General features: G+C 38.7%; 1 protein-coding gene across 8 annotated transcripts in view; it reads right to left on the reverse strand.

Moving 5' to 3' along the window:
* Positions 1-993: 993 nt before the first annotated feature.
* Positions 994-19,222, reverse strand: part of neo1a (neogenin 1a) — a 184,250-nt gene continuing 166,021 nt past the window's right edge. For 2 of the 8 annotated variants that reach the window (XM_065261603.2, XM_065261600.2), the window contains exons 17-29: positions 16,191-16,366; positions 15,614-15,752; positions 14,013-14,120; positions 13,743-13,937; positions 13,496-13,528; positions 13,115-13,171; positions 10,283-10,421; positions 9,962-10,197; positions 9,238-9,330; positions 8,853-9,011; positions 6,126-6,374; positions 5,726-5,850; positions 994-2,422 (exon numbers count right to left, since the gene is read on the reverse strand). In XM_065261603.2, coding sequence (XP_065117675.1) covers positions 2,339-2,422; positions 5,726-5,850; positions 6,126-6,374; positions 8,853-9,011; positions 9,238-9,330; positions 9,962-10,197; positions 10,283-10,421; positions 13,115-13,171; positions 13,496-13,528; positions 13,743-13,937; positions 14,013-14,120; positions 15,614-15,752; positions 16,191-16,366 — 1,793 coding nt within the window. In that variant the 3' untranslated portion in view covers positions 994-2,338. Of the gene's footprint in view, positions 2,514-5,725; positions 5,851-6,125; positions 6,375-8,852; positions 9,012-9,237; positions 9,331-9,961; positions 10,198-10,282; positions 10,422-13,114; positions 13,172-13,495; positions 13,529-13,742; positions 13,938-14,012; positions 14,121-15,613; positions 15,753-16,190; positions 16,424-19,222 lie in introns of all 8 variants that reach the window. The other 6 variants (XM_065261601.2, XM_065261598.2, XM_065261602.1 and 3 more) reach the window with 5 other exon arrangements.

Here is a 19,222-nt window from a genome sequence, read left to right on the forward strand (position 1 = left end):
TCATTCTAAGGTAATAAAAACATAACGGTTCATTATAAACAGGGTTTTTTACACCCCTGATAATATAGTTTTGTATATTATTTTGCATTTCTGTCAAGGGATCCTTATAAACTTACACACTGCACCTTTAAGTAAAGATCATGTTCCAAGAAGATATTTTGTAAATGTTGTACCGTAAATATATCAAACTGTATTTATCATCAGTAATATGTGTAGCTATGGACTACAACTTTATAGGCGATTTTTACTCAATATTTAAAAATGTTCTCGGCCAAGTATTGTCCTATCCTAACAAACCATACATCAATGAAAAGCTTATTTATTCTTATATATATATATAAAGCTTTTGTGGTTAAGGGTCACATTTTGATGAATAAAGTAAGACATTGGGGGTTCAAATGACACGAAAGTAAGTAAATATTGATACAAAGTTCATTTTTGGGTGAACTATCACTTAAGTCTGCCCTGGTATTGTGTCACTAAAACATATCCATGTGCATTAAAATGCTGTATATCTTTTTAAAAAGCTTCAGAAATATTAATTCCTAAATGTGACTCTGGACCACAAAACCAGGCATAAGTAGAATGGGTATATTCAATAGCCAACAATACATTGTATGAGTCAAAATGATAGAAAAATCATTAGGATTTTAAGTAAAGATCATGAAGATATTTTGTAAATTTCCTACCGTAAATATATATATAAAAAATGGATTTATCATTAGTAATATGGGTTACTAAGGACTTCATTTTGACAACTTCAATCTCAATACTTTTTAATATTTAGATTTTTAAAATAGTTTGTCCAAATATTGTCCTATCCTAACAAACCGGGCATAAATCTCATAAAAAATTGACTGGTTTTGTGGTCCAGTGTCACAAATGATTTTACAAATCCTTATCCAGAAGTTACAAATGATGTGAAGTTTATTTAACCCGCAAAAGAGTAACACAATTTTACATACGAGAAAGCAAATAAGAGGCAACACAGGCAATGTTTCAAGAATATTTTTTTTTTAAAAAGCCACCGAGTATTTCTAGAGACAGCGAGATATTTGTACAGAAATAAGCAACAACAGAATTCAGCATAAGCGACACGGTAAAACCCGCCGCCCAAATATTAATCCAGAGGAAAAAACATGAGACCAGCTGCCTATGCTAAACTATGACACTACATTACACAAATAGAGCTTTATATTCAAAACACAAGATATGTAAAAATGTTTTTTTTTCGTCTTTTCTTGAAATTGTTGAAAAAGTGCAATAAAGGTTCGACTGTCTACACCTTTTGATAGCTTAGCCCATACAAGTAAGGTTGTTTTAACCAAACGTTTAACCGTGTTCCTATTACCCAAAATTTTTTACAGTCCGATTGACATTCAATGAGAAGTTCAATTCCTTATGATTGCTGTTACATATTTTCTTTGGGTAAATATCCAGCAAGAGAGGAACGGTGTCTTTCACATTGAAATTCTGTACAGTTACTTCATATATAACAAATGGGAAATAAAGATGAGAAGTGGGAGTTCTGTACGTCGAGTATGAAAACACACAAAAGCTAAAATCTCACAGTGAACGTCATGAGTTTGTGTCCGATCTGAAATTCAGACCAACGCAGCTCCTTTGAGAGATGAGCGATCATGCAAAGCACTTCTTGTTCATTGATCTGTTGTAAATGTGTATAACCTGAAGTTTTGAGCACCAAACAATCATTTGTAGTCCATGGATGTGATGGAGGTCCTCTGTTCGTATCAACGATTACAGTATAAATATCACAGTGTCGTGATACACGTTTCCTCCTTTTTTGAACAAAACAGGTATCGATTTCCAGATTTAATAAGGCAATTTCTGAAGCAAACTCCCGTTTTTTAAAAAAAAATGAGAGAAATGATGTAAAAAATGTTAAAAAAAATCCATGTCGGTTTTAACATATATGTACAAACTAATATGTGTATACAGTATGCATATAAAACAATACAAAACATGTTTAAGAAAATAAGACATGGCACATTATATGTCATACAAAAAAAAGAGACGTCAAATACAAAACGAGGAAAAAAAGGACAACGTTGACCTCGCTGGAACGGGGAGGGCAATATATATATATATAATATATAGATACAAAAACATACAAAGTAAAGACACAAACGAAACACTGTAAATCGTGCCTTATGAGCACCAACACGTACACCAGCATATCATCGTTTTCCTTTTATAAAACGTCTTTCTGGCTGAACTTTCCTGTCCCATAATGTCCTGATGGGTTTGTCCTTCCTGAGAGAAAGTAAAGTTCGTTCTCCCTCTGTTGTTTTTGAATGACCGATGATGAGAATTACGTTCAGGCCGTCGTGATGGCGTTCAGGTCCTTCATTAAACCTTCCAGATGAGCCATTTCTTCGGATAACTCGTCCGTCTCGTAGGTCTGAAGGAGAGGAAGAAGGTTACTGCAGGGGTGGGGTGGGGGTGAGCTGGGGTAAAAATGGGGTTTAGGATGGGATGGTCAATCAATGGTACTGCGGAGGAAACGTAAAAGGAATCAGAACAGCCAGGGGTGGGATAAGAGATGATGGGGAGGTGGTAGTATGGGGTTTTTGTGCAGGACAAATGATAATCATTCGGTAAAATCGCATAATCCGTTCCAGTTAATGTTGAAAAATGAATAACAAAATTTTATAAGCAGGCAATACATAATAAATTAGTTAAAAGGGGAAAGCAGATTTTAGAGGGGAGAGAAGAAGACATCGGTTAAAATCTTGTTTATCATCATTAACACATTTATTTATAAAGCTATACGTTTATAAGTTACGATAGATAACTGTACAAATTGCTTATTGTAAAAAAAATTAATAATAAACTGAACTGTTCATATATCACAGATGTTTTAACGTTCAGTAAAAGCAACAAGGTACTCGAATTTTCGCCTGAAAAGTGAAGCCGAAACTTTCCATCGCCCCCAGGTGGTTGGGCTGCAGTATAGGTTATAAGCCCTGCTCGGGTCGGATCTTTCTTTAATTTTTAATTATTTATGCATGTCGGGTTAGGGTATAAAGTGATTCGGGTACATTTCTTTGGCCCTCTAGCTGGGTACACTGGTCTCCCAGCCTGACCAACTTACTGTGCGTTCACACCAGACACAGTAGAGGCGGCAAAAACGCACTATTAGCGCATAGATGGATGCTTGAACATTTCGATTTTTTGCTTCATTCGCATGTGAAAGCCGTGCGTGAAATTCTAGTCATTCGAGACATTCACGCAAAAATTCACGTCATGGGAAGGGCTTCTGCGACTCCGAGCGCTTCCTTTCATAGATATGTACACTAGATGTCGCCTTGGCTATGGCAGTTCATTGACCGAATGCGTCAAACAGAGCCGCCATCTTGAAACAGGGGAATCCCATATCAGCGTCATTGTAGGCAATGGTGCAACAGAAATAAAATTAAAAAAATAAAGTTTTGATATTAAGAAAATCTACTTTTTCTAACTATAATACATAGTGCTAGTAGCCCTAACATCCATATGCAGCACAAAAGTCTGGCATCGTCCATGAATTCGAAGTACAAGCGGAGATAGCAGCGTTACCTAGCTACTTCCTATGACAAGGCCCCTGTTCCAAGATGGCGGCGGTTTTGACGCATGCTTAGTGTATATGAAGAGTTTGGTTCCCAAACGCAATAAATCCATTTTGGCAAATTTTGGTAAAAACGTGTTTTCTAGGGTTTTTTTTTCAAAATGCTTTAAATCTATTGAATCAATGTATAAATGTGCATTCATCTTTGCCATGTTATATTCATTTAGTTGACTTGTGTTATACACTGATTAAAAAATAAACATAATGGCATTAATCAAAACACTCACTTTGTCATATAAAGAACACTGTCATTGCTGTGGTTATACTTGACGTCCTCACTTAACGTTTTTCACAGCAATCAGCTGTAAAATGTTTTGGTCCTGCTCGATTTTCGTTGACTGAGTAAAATAATGGAAAGTTTTTCATAAGATCCCCTGGGGTCAATGTGTTAGCATGAGAAGCTTGATGCTGTCGGGAGAACAAGCGATCGTCTCCCGAGTGCCTCTCGCGTAAATTAGTAGATGTTGATGGCTTACGTTTCTTTCCCGTCACAGAAAACCATCACAGGTTTATCAATGCTATTAAAGTATTATTTTGTTTTTGTTTGTTTGTTGATCACGAAGTACAAAGTAGACGAGGAAAACGAAGATTCACGCTGTCATTGTTTGTTTAAATTGCGTTGAATGGTGCGCTGTAATTTGTGGAGCGGATTTATTGCATTCTGTAGAAAAGGAGGAGTGGTGTTTATAGCGTTTTGGGGAAAAAGATGTCAGAATAACACGGTGGATATTGGATTTTGCATAAAATGAAGAATTTACTTTTAAATACTGACCTGATATAACACTGTTTCTGGCAGTAACAATTTTTTTTCAAAAATGGCGTTTATCCCGTTTTGGAACCAAACTTTTCATATATATCTTTGAGTAAAAGCAACAAGGTACTCAAATATTCCCCTAAAAAGTGAAGCCGAAACATCTCCATGCACTATAGGTTAAAGGCCCCGCCCTCTCCATGTAAATAAATGAGTCATGAGTCAAACTTTAAAATCTAATATGGCTGGTCGACCAGTGCATCTAAAAAAAAGGGGGGAAATCGGACGAAATAAAAATAAAAAAGTCTGGTTGCCACTAGGGAGCATAAATTGTCTGGTTTCGATTTATGGCTGGTCGATCGGTGCATCTAAAAAAAACGCTTGCGTGTTAAATAGATGTTTACCAACTTTGTTATTTTTTCATATTTATTTACTTATTTTTTGAATAAGTTTGGTTTAAGTTAGTTATGCGATGCTCTTGAAGATGGTTGGCTGGTTTTAGCTGGTCTCCCAGCCTGGTATTAGCTGGATACGCTGTTGTAGCAGGCTGGTTTTAGATGAGTTTGGAAAGCTGGTTGGCTGGTCTTAGCTGGTTTAAGATGGAAGTAGGTGGTCCTCCTAGCCTGGCAAAGTTGGTTAAGATGGCCAAGCTGGTCGTTCAGCCCGGTCAAGCTGCCCAGCAAACAAAACCTAGATAGTAAAATGATGGCTAACTATAGACCCAATATAGTCCGGCTATGTATGATATTCCATCATGTAAGCAAAGCCAGTAGGTGTTCAAGGAGTTTGCTTTCATTTCTTTTACATTTTCTAAAAGTATAAGCATTGTCTATTCTTGGGCTATGGTTAGATGTCTATTAGACTTTTACTGGCAGCCCAAATTTTGCCTTGGTTTAGCTTGCTGGGTGGTCGGTCAGCTGGTCTCCCCCAAAATTGTCAAAACCCCTCTAAAACCAGCCTGCTACACCAGCTAAACCAGGCTGGGAGTATTTTCAGTAGGGGCGGTGTGTCGACTTGTGTGTTTGTGATTGAGTCAAACAGGAATATGGACGGGGCTTTGATACCACGACTCCACGATCACTACCGCGCAGACTAAAATGTCATAATTGGAGCGAGATGTCAACAGCCATTTTGACTTCATTTTTCTAAATTGGAAGTCTTTGGAGACCAGTCGTCCATCTTTTTAATGGTTTTGCACATGGTCAGATTGTAAGATCTATCCAGTATTGCTAAAACCAGCAGAGCTTCATCGTGCTAGACGAAATGTGACTATAAACGAGGCTGGGATGGACAGATGTACAGTCTCTTTATGATGTACGTTCACTCATATCAATAAATGTACTCACGCTCCCAGAATCTTCATATGGTCTGCTGCTGTCTGACACATCCGGAGCGTTGGGAACGATGACGGGCATGGGGGTCCTTGTCCTTCCCAGTGTTCCGATAGAGGCTGTTTTAACGGAGTGTGGCCCTAAAACAATTACACATTTCAGTTCTTCACCCTTTTAACCATAAAACCTTTAACTAAACCTTTTGGGGTGGTTTCCTGAAACAGGGTTTAGATTAATCCAGAACTAAGCCTGAGTTATATTAGGACATTTTTGCAAAAATACCATGCACAAAACATTAAACACTGGTGTGCATCTTGAGACAAAACAATGGCACTGATATATGTTAAGACAGGTCAGCACCTGCATCATGTGACACGTCTGATAAATAAGTTAGGAGATCGGATCAGGGTGGTACCTGTCTGAGACAGAAGTGGAGTGCTGGGCAATACTGAAGAGTCATAAACGGAGTGAGCTGGCATGGCGGGTACAGCAAAGCTCTTCAGCGCGTGCGTGGGCCGAACGTGTGCAGTGGGTGCAGTAAAAACGGGTTCATCCTCCGCAGCTGAACTGTGGTAGCTGATATCCGTCTCGGAGAGATCAGTGGTACAGGAAGGCTGACCGGACGGGGGGAGCAGGTCGGCGTTAGGTGTGTTTCGTACGGACTCTGTAATCACATCACACGTGAGTCAAAACAAACCTCATAAACCCATCACTGCAGGGTTCAGCATACTGCACATGAGATCCAGGTTATGATGCTAAAGATGGAGGTTAGACAGAGAAAGCAGATGGTGAATGAATGGTAACCAACCAAAGCTTTGATTAAAAAGTCTGCACTATGCACACTATGCACAGTATGCACATTTTTTAAATGAATACAATACCAAGAAGACAAAATACACGTGCCTGGTTGTCTGGTTGTCAATTTCGTGATGGGAGTAAAAAACGTGAATCGTCCGGTTTTGATTTATGGCCGGTAAATCGTGCATCACCAAAAAAAAAAGAGGAAAATCGGACAAAAAAAATCAGAAAAAAGTCTGGTTCCTGAATGCGTGTTAGAGAACTAAAACCATAAATCATCCAGTTTCGATTTATGGTCGATCGATTGGTGCAACTCTTAAAAAATAATCAAATCATACAAAATAAAACCGAAAAAGTCTGGTTGCTGATTGCGTGTTATGGAACAAAAACAATTAACCATCCAGTTTACATTTTTGGCTGGTCTATCGGTGGATAAAAAAAGGAAAATCTGACTAAATAAAATGAAAGAAGTCTGGTTTCCGTTTGCGTGTTAGGGAGCAAAAACCATAAATCGTCTGGTTTCGATTTATGACCAGTTGATCAGTGCATATAAAAAAAGAAAATTGGAAAACCCGAAAAAGTTTGGTTGCCGATTGCGTGCTAGGGAGCAAAAACCATAAATTGTATGGTTTCAATTTATGGGCAGTAAATCGGTGCATAAAAAAAAAGGAAAATCGTAAAACATGAAAAAGTCTGGTTGCTGATTGCGTGCTAGAGAGAAAAAAACAAACCGTGCGGGTTTGATTAATGGCCAGTCGATCGGTGCATCTAAAAAAAGGAAAATCTTCAAACATGAAAAAGTCTGGTTGCTGATGGCGTGCTAAAGAGCAAAAAATATTAATCGTACGATTTCGATTAATGGCCAGTCCATCGGTGCATCTAAAAAAAGAGGAAAATCGGACAAAAAAAACAAAAAAGTCTGAAAGCAAAATCCATAAATCGTACGGTTTCAATTTATGGGCAGTCAATCGGTGCATAAAAAAAGGAAAATCGTAAAACATGAAAAAGTCTGGTTGCTGATTGCGTTTTAGAGAGCAAAAAAAAAAAAAAAAAAATCGTACGGTTTCGATTTATGGCCAGTCAATCGGTGCACTTAAAAAAATGAAAGGAATAGCGGACGAAAAAACTGAAAATTTCTAGTTGCCGATTGCATGTTAGGAAGCAAAAATTATCCGTAATACGGTTTCAATTTATGGCCAGTCAATCGGTGCATCTAAAAAAAAAAAAAAAAAAGGAACATTGGATGAAAAAAACGAAAAAGTCTGGTTACCGATTGGTTAGAGTGTTGTTAGAGAGCAAAAAAACATAAATCTTACCGTTTCACTTTATAGCCAGTCAATCGGTGCACTTAAAAAAGGAATAGCGGACGAAAAAACTAAAAAATTCTAGTTACCGATTGCATGTTAGGGAGCGAAAACCAGTAACCGTCTGGTTTCGATTTATGGCCATTCGATCGATGCATCTAAAAAATGAAAGGAAAATCAGACGAAAAACCAGAAAAATTCTGGTTGCTGATTGTGTGCTATGGAGCAAAAATAATCAATAGTACGGTTTCGATTTATGACCAGTCAATCGGTGCATCTAAAAAAAAGGAAAATTGGACGAAAAAAGACGAAAAAGTCTGGTTGCTGATTGTGTGCTAGGGAGCACAAAAAAAATAATAAACCGTCTGGTTTCGATTTATTGCCAGTTGATTGGAACATCTAAAAAAAAAGGAAAATTGGACAAAAAAGTCTGGTTGCCGATTATATGTTAGGGAGCCAAAATTATTAATAGTACAGTTTCAATTTATAGCCAGTCAATCGGTGCTTCTAAAAAAAAAAAAAAAACAAAATTGGATGAAAAAAACTGAAAAAGTCTGGTTGCTGATTGCATGTTAGGGAGCAAAAATCATCAATAGTACGGTTTCAATTTATAGCCAGTCGATCTGTGCATCTTAAAAAAAAGGCAAATCGGACGAAAAACCCCCCGAAAAAGTATAGTTGCCGATTGTGGTAGGGAGCAAAAAGTTAATTTGGTTTCGAACATTGCATCTAAAAAAAATGTAATTGGACGAAATAAAACTAAAAAAGTAAACCCAATAACAGGTTAGACAAAATCATAATCCATAAATCGCCCGGTTTCGATTTATGGCTGTTTGATTGATGCATCTCTTAAAAAAAGGGCTAATACTTCTAATGCATTTACATATCTCACACTTGTGCATTCCTAACAAATATATATTTACAAAAATACATTCTTACAGGATCACAATTCTTAAAACTTCAAAATAAAAGTCCAGAGTGAATAACAGGTTATTATCCAGGCGTTGACGATTGTCTTCATTAATTGTCTGCACTCTCACCTGTTGAATCGGCCCTGTCTAGATGAGAGATGGGGGTGGCGATGGCCCGCGGGCTGCTCTGGTGATGTAGATAGCTGCGTGTCGGTGAGGCCAGGCTGCCCAAGTGATAATGATGGTGATGGTTATCGAGGGAATGGATGGGGTGAGCGCTAATCACAGCTGCCAATGGACACAAATAACATCGGACAATGGATTACGCAGCACTATGAGAACGTGACTCCATGACGCATCATGCAAACAAATACAACTACATACGCAACAAATCTAAGGCTAAAAATAGCACTTCTATTTAGGTACACAGATGATGAAGATCTATGGGGACTGTTTATTAGCTAAGTAAATTACATCAGACGATCCAGTCCAGGGATCAAGATCACACACTTACGCTGAGGGGGTTGTGCATCAAACGGCATCATCATTTTAGGTCTGACTCCCCGACGGCCCGCCAGGGTAGACATGCTGTCCTCTGATTCATGGCCTGCAAACCAGACAGCGACCAGCCAATCAGATTGAGGCAGGTTTACCCACCCAAAAAGCATGTCAGTACAAGAGCCTTGTGCAAACTACCAGCTGACTTTTAGAGTCAAGTGCCAAAGATCATGTGATGATTTTAGTATTGCTATGAGAGTTTTGTCCATTAGAGGGCACTATAAATGCATAAATCAGGCCACAGGAGCTGACTGTAATATAACCATTCCATCCTAACAAGTTTTTTATGTTATGCATGAGACAAGCCAATCACAAGCGAGAATGACAAACAGCAGGCGTGACTTTAAGCATCTCTTTACAAGCAGTGACTGGAATGATGTCATGAATGATGCAAAAAGTAAAAGCTGTTAACCCATAAATGCTTTTCTCTTTGATATTTTGACTTATTTCGTCTACAAACAGGACGTATTGAATGTTTTTAGTTACAGCATTTAGTTTACTGTATGTCAAAGCCAAACAAAACCACGACTGCTAGTTGCATTTATAATTTATAAGGAGTGACATTTAAAAAAAAAACATTTTAGCAACGTGTACACAAAGTATTGCATATCATCAATATTTCAAGTCTGTTTTCAGTCTTTTAGATGTACACTAGCATAAAGTGTAAAAAATGCTCCTACCTCGGTAAGAGTTGCGTCTCTGGAGCATAGGATCCATAGAGGTGTCCACCGGTGTGATGTCTTGAGAGGTTCGAGGGATCGGCGTGTCGGTCATGACAGGGTTGGGTTCAGGTGATTTGTCCACAGCTTTGAGCTCCAAACGCTCGTGGTGGATCCAGAGATCCGGTGGCTTCAGATCTTTGGAGTTGCCCTTGTACTTGTGCGATCCATTGGCGGACTTGCATGCCGCACGTTTCCTGAAGTTTGAACATCAAACAGTTTGAAAATGACTCCCTATCATGTCAGGATTGAGGATTAGGTCACCAGTAGATTTAAACTTACTTTTTCTGCTGGGTGGTGGTGCGGCGTGTACACAGGAAAGCTCCAACCACCACTACAATGATGGTGAAGGCTCCCACAGACACGATGATGACAATGACCAGGATGTGATTATCACCTGTGCCGGACATGTCTGGTTTCCCTGAAATATGAAACAGTTATTTTAAGTTTATTAAGAAAAAAAAACAGAAAGTCAGGTTGCCGATTGCGTATTAGGGAGAGTAAAAACCATAAATCGTACGGTTTCGATTTTTGGCTGGTGGATCGCTGCATCTCAAAAAAAAAAAAAAAGGAAAATTGCACTAAATAAAACAAAAAAAGTCTGGTTGCAGTTTCCGTGTTAAGGAGCAAAAACCAGGGAGCCAGTAGATCAGTGCATCTCTAAAAAAAAGAAAAAAATCTTTAAAAAAAAGGAAAATCGGACTAAATATAATGAAAGAAGTATGGTTGCTGTTTGCGTGTTAGGGAGCAAAAACCATAAATCGATTTATGGCCAGTTGATCAGTGCATTAAAAGAAAAAACGGAAAATTGGACGAAAAACCTGAAAAAGTATTGTTGCAGATTACGTGTCAGACACCAAAAACCATAAATTGTCTGGTTTTGATTTATGGCCAGTCAATCGGTGCATCTCAAAAAAAAAAAAAAAAAAAAAAAGGAAAACCGGACAAAAAACAGAAAGTATGTTTGCCGGGTGTTACACTGAAAAAAATGATTCATTCAATTTACTCAATTTTTTAAGGTAACTGGTTGCAATCAATTTATTTAAGCTTCATTTAAACAAACGGTTTTTATTGAATTTTACTTTACTTATCTTTTTTGTTTAAATTGATTGCAACCACTTACCATAAAAAAATTGAGTAAATTGAATGAATCATTTTTTTCAGTATAGGGAGCCAAAAACCGATGTGAAAATGATTTCAGCTGTAAACAGGAAATTTTTTATGCAGTTTGGCTGTTCATTTACATGACAATGGCGTTTTGGGGTCCTTTTAAAGATTAAACGTTTTTGATAAAGACGCCTTTTCATCTCGGTGTAAACTATGCAAATGCGAATTTGAGATAAGGGTGACACCATGCGCTTCTTGTTTCAGTCTATAGGAATGTGCAAGTATAACCAAAACAACAATGGTGGCATACAGGACACTTCTCCAACAAAGTTTACATAATTTTGGTACGTTGCAGGTCACTTTTCAAACATACACGAAAAACCCATTGGGGATTTGTCCAGGATCGTTTCATATTTGGTTCATTTACACTGCCAATGATTTTCCAGAATCTGTGTGGGTTCACACACATACCGTAAAGATCCCGTAAAGACACGTGACGTGAAGTACTGCACTTGGTAGTTTTCTCTGCGGCGCATGAAGTTTGCTTATTATCCGTTAATTCTCTCTCCACTCGCGTGTATTTTTGTTAATGATAAGACTATAAAACAGCGCGTGATGCGCCTTTCTAGTATACCGGTGAATGATCTCAGCTTAAGAGTGGATAGTGACGAGCTCCCTGATCTCTGCTTCAGTCCAGTTTGCAGACATTCCTCATCGTGAAGGGTAATGGGCATTTAAAACACCCGGTTTAAAGAGCTGAACGATATATCTTGTTGCAATGACACGTGTGCATTTTTGTTTATTATAAGCTCATAGTGACTGATAGTGACGAGCTGGGTACGTCCTCACTACGGCACACCCCTTACAACATTTTTCTGCGTCTTGTTCACACAGAGGGCTTTCAGGGAATGTTATTGGAATGTTACTAGGTCCTCTTTCCAGGAGCGATCCCAGAACATTTACGGGACGTGTTTGCGTTCACACAGAAGCCTGTCTGCCAATTTTACAGGTATTTTCTGGCACCAAAGTGCTGTGTGATTGAGGTTTTGTAGTAATAAAATTACCTCATCGTCCATCTAAGGCGGCCATTCCCAAACTGTGGTCCGCGGACCACTAGTGGTCCGTGAGGGTACTGCAGGTGGTCCGTGTAAAGGCAAAATTAAATATAAAATAATACATTTTTGAAGAAAAATATATTTTTTTAAAGAATATGTTTTAAGAATCTGTTGTACTGATGTGATGACCAGTTATAGTTTTAGTGCTAGTAAACCTATTTAGAGGTGCAGATAAATTCAGGACATACTTTATTATGAGTATTATAAGGTGGTCCACGAAAATCCTTGATTACAAATAGTGGTCCACACACACAAAAAGTTTGAAAACCCCATGATCTAAGGGGCTGATCACACCAAACGCGTTTACAGCAGTTGCAGGCGCCTTTTTTGAATGATTTTCTATGGGCAGTGAGCATTATGCACGCTTTTTATGCACGCCGAACGGCTTGCTTTTAACGCTGCCTGCGGCAGCACACGCTTTTGAAAAGCGCTGAAAGTGGAAAATCGCTTGATGTCATTCGTGTCTTTCCATTGTCCAATGCCGCCTTGCGTTTCCAAGCGTTTAAAAAACGCGTTTGGTGTGATTAGCCCCTAAATGTCCTATTTATTGTTCTGTAGATGAATGCATATGTGTGCAGCCCTTAGACTGCATAAAACATGGACGTAGTGTAGGTTTATGAAGTGTATTTTGAAGCCCAATGTGGGCAGAGCCGGCAGTGCGTCACTCACAGATCACAAATGTGCAAAGAGGCAGAACGTGGGTGGAGCTAAGGGTGCCTGTTTGTTAAAACCACACCCGCCTAGCTTGACGGTAGTCATTTTTGAAAGGCTCTCTCAGGAGAGAGACAGGAAGGTTGCCTCTTGGTGTTTTTACATGGTAACATCATCATCTACTGGCCTGGCACGCATAAGATGATATAGGACAAATGAACAGATAGAAAATAGTGATTACCTCCTGATCCAAAGCCTTGGTCCGGTGCAAGAGGTCTTCCTCTAACGATACCAGGAGCTACAAGAGATCACATAAGAAACATCAGGTGAACATGCTTAAATTACACTGCGCATTTTTCCTTCAGAGAAGAACGTGATACTCATCTCTAAACCAGAAAATGTTATTCAGGAAGTAAAGTTAGTAGTATTAAGCTGTGGCCACATGTGCGTTTGGCTGATTAACTCTTAGGAAAGGATCAGGCGAGCGAATACGATGTGATTCTGCTTATCTTCTCGGCAGCTGGCTCTGTCTTCCTCTGATGAATTTCAGAGTGCAGGGAAAAGCAAGACGCTCGCTTCAATTTGAGAACATTAGTGGAACAAGAGAAGAGAGATCAATTACCTTGGTCATTAGCCATTTTGTCAGAGGATTCGGCTAGCAGGAGAAAGCAGAGAGAGGCAGATTAGATGAAGAGAAGCGTGCGGTCGGGCAGCTCGTGCATGAAAGATCAGAGTTAATGTAAAGGTTTAAGGTTTCGATGAGATCCAGTAGCTGTATATTTACACACAGTGTTAGGTTTTCATATTAGAAGACAACATCCATAGCACATGCTGGTGACCGGCCATGTTGAAAGGAGGTCTCTCTTTACCTTTAGGAGTGCGGAACTGGACGGCGTCCGACATGGGTCCCATGCCTTTAGAGTTACGGGCCTGGATCTTGAAGTAATACGCCGTGTCGAGGGTGAGCTCTTGAATCTGGTGAGTCAGTCTGTTTCCAACTACCGGCTCGATCACCCAATCATGAACCTCGGCGTTTACATCAGTACTGTAGTAAATAATGTAACCTGAGAAAAGAGAGAGCAATTTATACACAAGGAGCCACACGGACAGCTTTATATCGACATGTAAATAATTATCACCTGTTATCTTGCCGTTGGCTTCTGAAGGCGGCTGCCAGTTGACTATGATGGTTCGTGGTCGACCCTCTTTGCTCACTACGGTCACATCTTTAGGTGGAGAACTTGGAACTATCAAAAAGTAAAAAGGAAGTGATTGGTGTTCATTGTATTTACAAGACATCACTCGTGTTTACAGTCCTCTCATTCACTTTCTAAAGCCAAAACGATAAGACGAGAAAAGGAGTACATTAGATTTATTAGAAATAATAGTAGTATTCAACTCATCAATGAAATGACTGGAAACTTTATCTCGTCCCCACCAGTGTTCGAATTATGTCAAAGATTATGGGGGTCCCCTAGCTAAGACCCCCCCCCCCAATATTGTAGGTTCGCTGTGATTTCACAAAGTAAGATGCTGGATAACATTTTTGGTTGGTCATGGATCAATGTTTTAATCAAAGAAACCCCAAATTACCATTAACTCTTACCCTGACAATTTTTTTTACCACTCAAATTAGTGTGAAATAATAGTTTGAGAAGAATTTTTAATTTTAATAAAAACCAGGGGACCCCCCAATTGAGGGTCCCTCAATGCTTATAGAAGGTTTGGGACCACCCAGCCCCCCCACCAATTCGAACACTGATCCCTACTGAAAAAATCCCCTACAGTAAGCTGCTTGGCTGGTTGTAGCAGAATGGCTTTAAAGGGGTTTTGGCCCATTTTTTTTTATAAAACCAGCTGAACCACCTGCTTGACCAGACTGGAAGACCAGCTTTGCCAGGTTAGAAGGACCAGCTTAAACCAGCTACTTTTATCTTAAACCAGCTAAGACCTGGCAACCAACTTAGCCTCAGCTTATCTGGCCAAGTTTCGAGCCTGGTCAAGCTGGTGGGTCAGCTGGTCTTCCAGCCTGACCAGCTAGAGTAAAAAGTGTTCAGAAAATCATCTTAAACCAGCCTGTAACACCACTAGGGATAAAAATGTACAACATTTTAAAGGAAAACACCAGCGTTTTTTTAATATTTTACTATGTTCTTACCTCAACTTAGACAAATTAATACATCCCTATCTTTTTTCAATGCGTGCACTTCGAATCGTGAATGTGTTAGCATTTAACCTAGCCCCATTCATTCCTTAGGATCCAAACAGGGATGAATTAAGAAGTCAGATAGATAGGAGTGATGATGTTACAGCGCGCCAAGGTCGAAAGTGCTGCAAACTACGTGCTCTTCCGCCATACAATATAGTTCTCATTTTTATCCGCTAAAAATCGCCACGTTTTATTTTGTGCCACCATACTTACTCGGTTAACTACTCATGTAACAGTCTTTAAATAGTGAAAACATGGAAGTGTTTGGTGGCTTCTAAATTCATCCCTGTTTGGATCCTAAGGAATGAATGGGGCTAGGCTAAATGCTAACACATTCACGACGCGCTGTACAAAGATTAAGTGCAGGCATTGAAAAAAGATATGTCTAAGCTGAGGTAAGAACATATTAAATTTTTTTTTTTAAACTGTGGTGTTTTCCTTTAAACAAATCTGTCGAAAATATTATTTTAAGGTTGAAAGGATTTATAAAATTAACTTGCTGATTATTTTATTAGTTGTAAAGTAACATACTTGTTTCAAATGTTGTGCCATGTGCAGTCATACTCCATGTGCTGGTCCGTCTGCCCTTGGTCACCATGACCGAGAACTCGTACAAGGTGTTGGGTTTCAGACCCGTCACAGTGTGTGTCAGGGTCGTGGTATTAGCCACCTGAAAATGAAAAAAAAGGCAGTGTCAGGACTCAAGCAGAGCATCATTTATTGTTGTTTAACACCTGATCACCAGTAGTCTACATCAGGGGTCTCCAACCTTTTCATGGGCAAGGGCACCACAATGGATAAAACAATCTGGAGGACTACTTTTTTATATTGTTTAGCTAATAAAAACATTTTGTTTTACTTGTTAATTTTATTTTATTTTACTTGTTGATATGTTTTAGTATTGTTTAAAATCTTAACATATTTTAAGTCGAAACTTAAAAAAAACACACACTATATATTACATCTTGTAAAAATGGCCAGAAATATACCAGAAATATATCAAAGCAGTACTAACCAGCTAAACAGCGTAAAGCACCAGTATTACAGTAAAATTCATTCTGGTGAAACTGGTCTTTTTAACGGTTATGCTCTGGCCAGTTAACCGTACCTTAAACTTCGTATTAGCAGGTATGTTAGTCTTCCAGCGCACGGTGTAGTAGCGTGCATCCGTGATCTTCTGGCTCTTGGCCAGCGAGTTGTCCGCCCAGGTGACTTTGATGGTGTCGTGGCTCAGGACGGACGCCTGAACGCCCACAGGAGGCAGCATGGGTAAAGGATCTGGTACTGGAGTGTATGGAGCATGGAAAAGTTCGTACAAATCAACATCAGGGTCTATGGGGTCTGCAGGCAAATTACACAGTGTACCATGGCCAAAACAAAAAGGTCAAAACAACAAGATGTACAACAGGAGGGTTTTAGGACGGGGTGACAAAGGGGTGGAGCGGGTTAATGAGTTAAAATGAGAGGAGGAAGGGAGGTTTGCGGATTGGAAAAAGAGAAAGAGAGAAAATATCGTATTAGAACAGGAGACAGCCATTAAACCAACAACTGCTAAAGAATCTACAGCACAATGAGTTGAGAATCTACTTTAGGTCAGATTACTACACTGGAAAAAGAAGTTAAACAAAGGTGCCTTTGTAAAAATCGACATGTTACTGAAAGGTGGGGCATAGAGGAGCAACAATAATGTACGGTATGAGGAAAATAAATTATTTAAACACATTGCATTACACCAAATGCACAAAATAATAATATTATGACTGTATACAAAATATTGTAATCCACAAAATATTTCTGAACACCTCATTTGTGAATATGTTGGTTGTTTTTCTGTGAAGTGATGGCACATGGCTTTTAAACAGCGGCAGTGGTGCTCATGTATAATTAAGATGAATGATCTAGAAACCCTGCAGGCCTTTAAAACCCCCGTGGCATCTTGTCTGGAGTTCAGTTAAAGGTAAAGCATAAACATGAGAAATGCAGTGTGCTGCAATGCATGCTGGGTGATAATAAGGCTACCACTGAAGAAATTCCCCTGTGTTCAAAACAGCAGCGGTGTTTACTTTTTCTTTCCCCATGTATTGTAAATTAACATCTCTATGCTTTTTTATTGTAATATCTGACAAGTTATGACCTTAGTCATGGTAAACCCTGTGGTACAGTTTGTTTTTTTCATGTGTACGTGCATTGTCGATTATTAGTAAATTCTCCTGTACGCACATGCGCGACCTATGTGTACAAAGCATGCACGCATGACAAAATGTGCGTTTTGTACACAGATCCTTGCGTGTGTAAAAACCCTTGCATTAGTGATTAGTATGCCTTAGCTAACATGAACTGATGACCAATGCAGTTTTTCGGCATTTACTAATCTTTTTTCATGTTAGTTAATACCAATACAGTTGTTCATGTGAGTTTATCCTGCATTGACTAATGTTAACAGTTTTGATTTTAAATTTAAATTTGATAAATGCTATAGACCTTTGGTTCAATGTTAGTTTATGTTAGCCAATGCATTTACTAATGTTAACAAATACAAGTTTTACCCCATTAATTTTGAGCATTTATTTGCTTAAATTATTATTACATACTAGGGGTGTCACGATTCTCCAAATCCTCGATTCGATTGGATTCTCAATTTTTACATTTTTTAAACCACAAAAAAATGCATGCCATTTTTAGACTAGACTTTTATGAAATACAATATCTGACCTTGAACCCGGAGATGCCCTGCCATGTTAGTCGTGCTGCCAGTGGAAAAATATGGTACATGCGTACCTGATAAAACAAAACTTTCTATCAGATGAACTTCTGTCAGTACTTTGCAGTACTTTTTTCCCGCTTGGCAACCGACCGGACAGGACATGGGGGCGTGGCAGCATTGACGATTTCATTTTTTTATTCGAAGTTTGAGGTTGTGATTTAATTTAGATCAATTTCGATTTAAAATTGAAGTCGTGACACCCTTATTACATACATTGGGAAAGGAAATTTCTTCAGTGGTAGTAGTCTTATTATTTCCCAGCATGCACTGCATTTCTCACTTTTATGCTTTACCTTTAACTGAACTCCAGTCAAGATGCCACAATGGTTTTAAAGGCCTTCCTTAAGGGCCTACCTCATTGTTAAGTGTTACCAATATTTATTTTTACTTTAAAGTTTTATTGCATGCGAGCTGTATTTGTATCATTGAGCTTTAGTATGCAGCAGTGAAATCTATGCAAAAACTACATGTTGACAATATAGCCTCAGGTATAATGGTTTACATTTAGAAAACATCCAGTATGTTGATAAAATACTAAAAAAATGTAAGGCTAAGATGGCATCTTAAGATGCAGGACAGGTTTCTTCACTAACCCTTAACCCTGAAGTTTTGACCTGCACTGACATTTGTGCTATTTTCAGTTGCTTAAAAACACACTAAATGGCAAAAGTCTCATAACACTGTGCTCAGCACAAACTGGGCTACAATATTATATGAGCAACATGTATGTATATGTTTGTATTTTTGAGAGAAAATTTTTTCACAAGACTTTTCAAAACTGGATCTAGTAGACTAGAGCCCGCCCCGCCGTCGACCCCAGTGTGTTAACCCTTGTTCTGTGTACTTGTGATCAGATCAACAAGACTTATAATTAACTAGTTCAAAAAAGAAAACCGTACAAAATGACAAAAAGATTGAAACCAATTTTTTTTTTAGAATTTTGCGTAATGAGTGATTTAGAAGCTATTTTCTGTGGGAAGCTCATTTTTGACTGGGAACCCACAAGTGTGTAATATTAATAAGGTAGTCAGAAAGGGAGTCAAAAATCATCTGCGATTTTATTTCTGCGAGAGGTTATTGTCTTTGTAAACAATAATTACTACATTTCCTTTTCAGCTAAGACCAGCATAAGCTAGTTTGAGCTGGTCTCCCAGCTTGGTTTTAGCTGGTTTTGCTGGGGTAGAAAAGCTGTGTTTCGGTCATTTTTTAAGCTGGTCTAGCTGGACTTAGCTGGTCAGACTTTGCTAGGCTGGGAGGACCAACTTAAACCAGCTACTATCACCTTAAACCATCTAAAACCAGCTATCAGCTATTGCTGGTCTTAATTAGCTGGATTTTTCAGTAGGAATGCAATAACATAAACTAGCATTTTTACA

The sequence above is a fragment of the Paramisgurnus dabryanus genome, chromosome 2, assembly GCF_030506205.2.
Source record: "Paramisgurnus dabryanus chromosome 2, PD_genome_1.1, whole genome shotgun sequence".
Lineage (NCBI taxonomy): Eukaryota > Metazoa > Chordata > Actinopteri > Cypriniformes > Cobitidae > Paramisgurnus > Paramisgurnus dabryanus.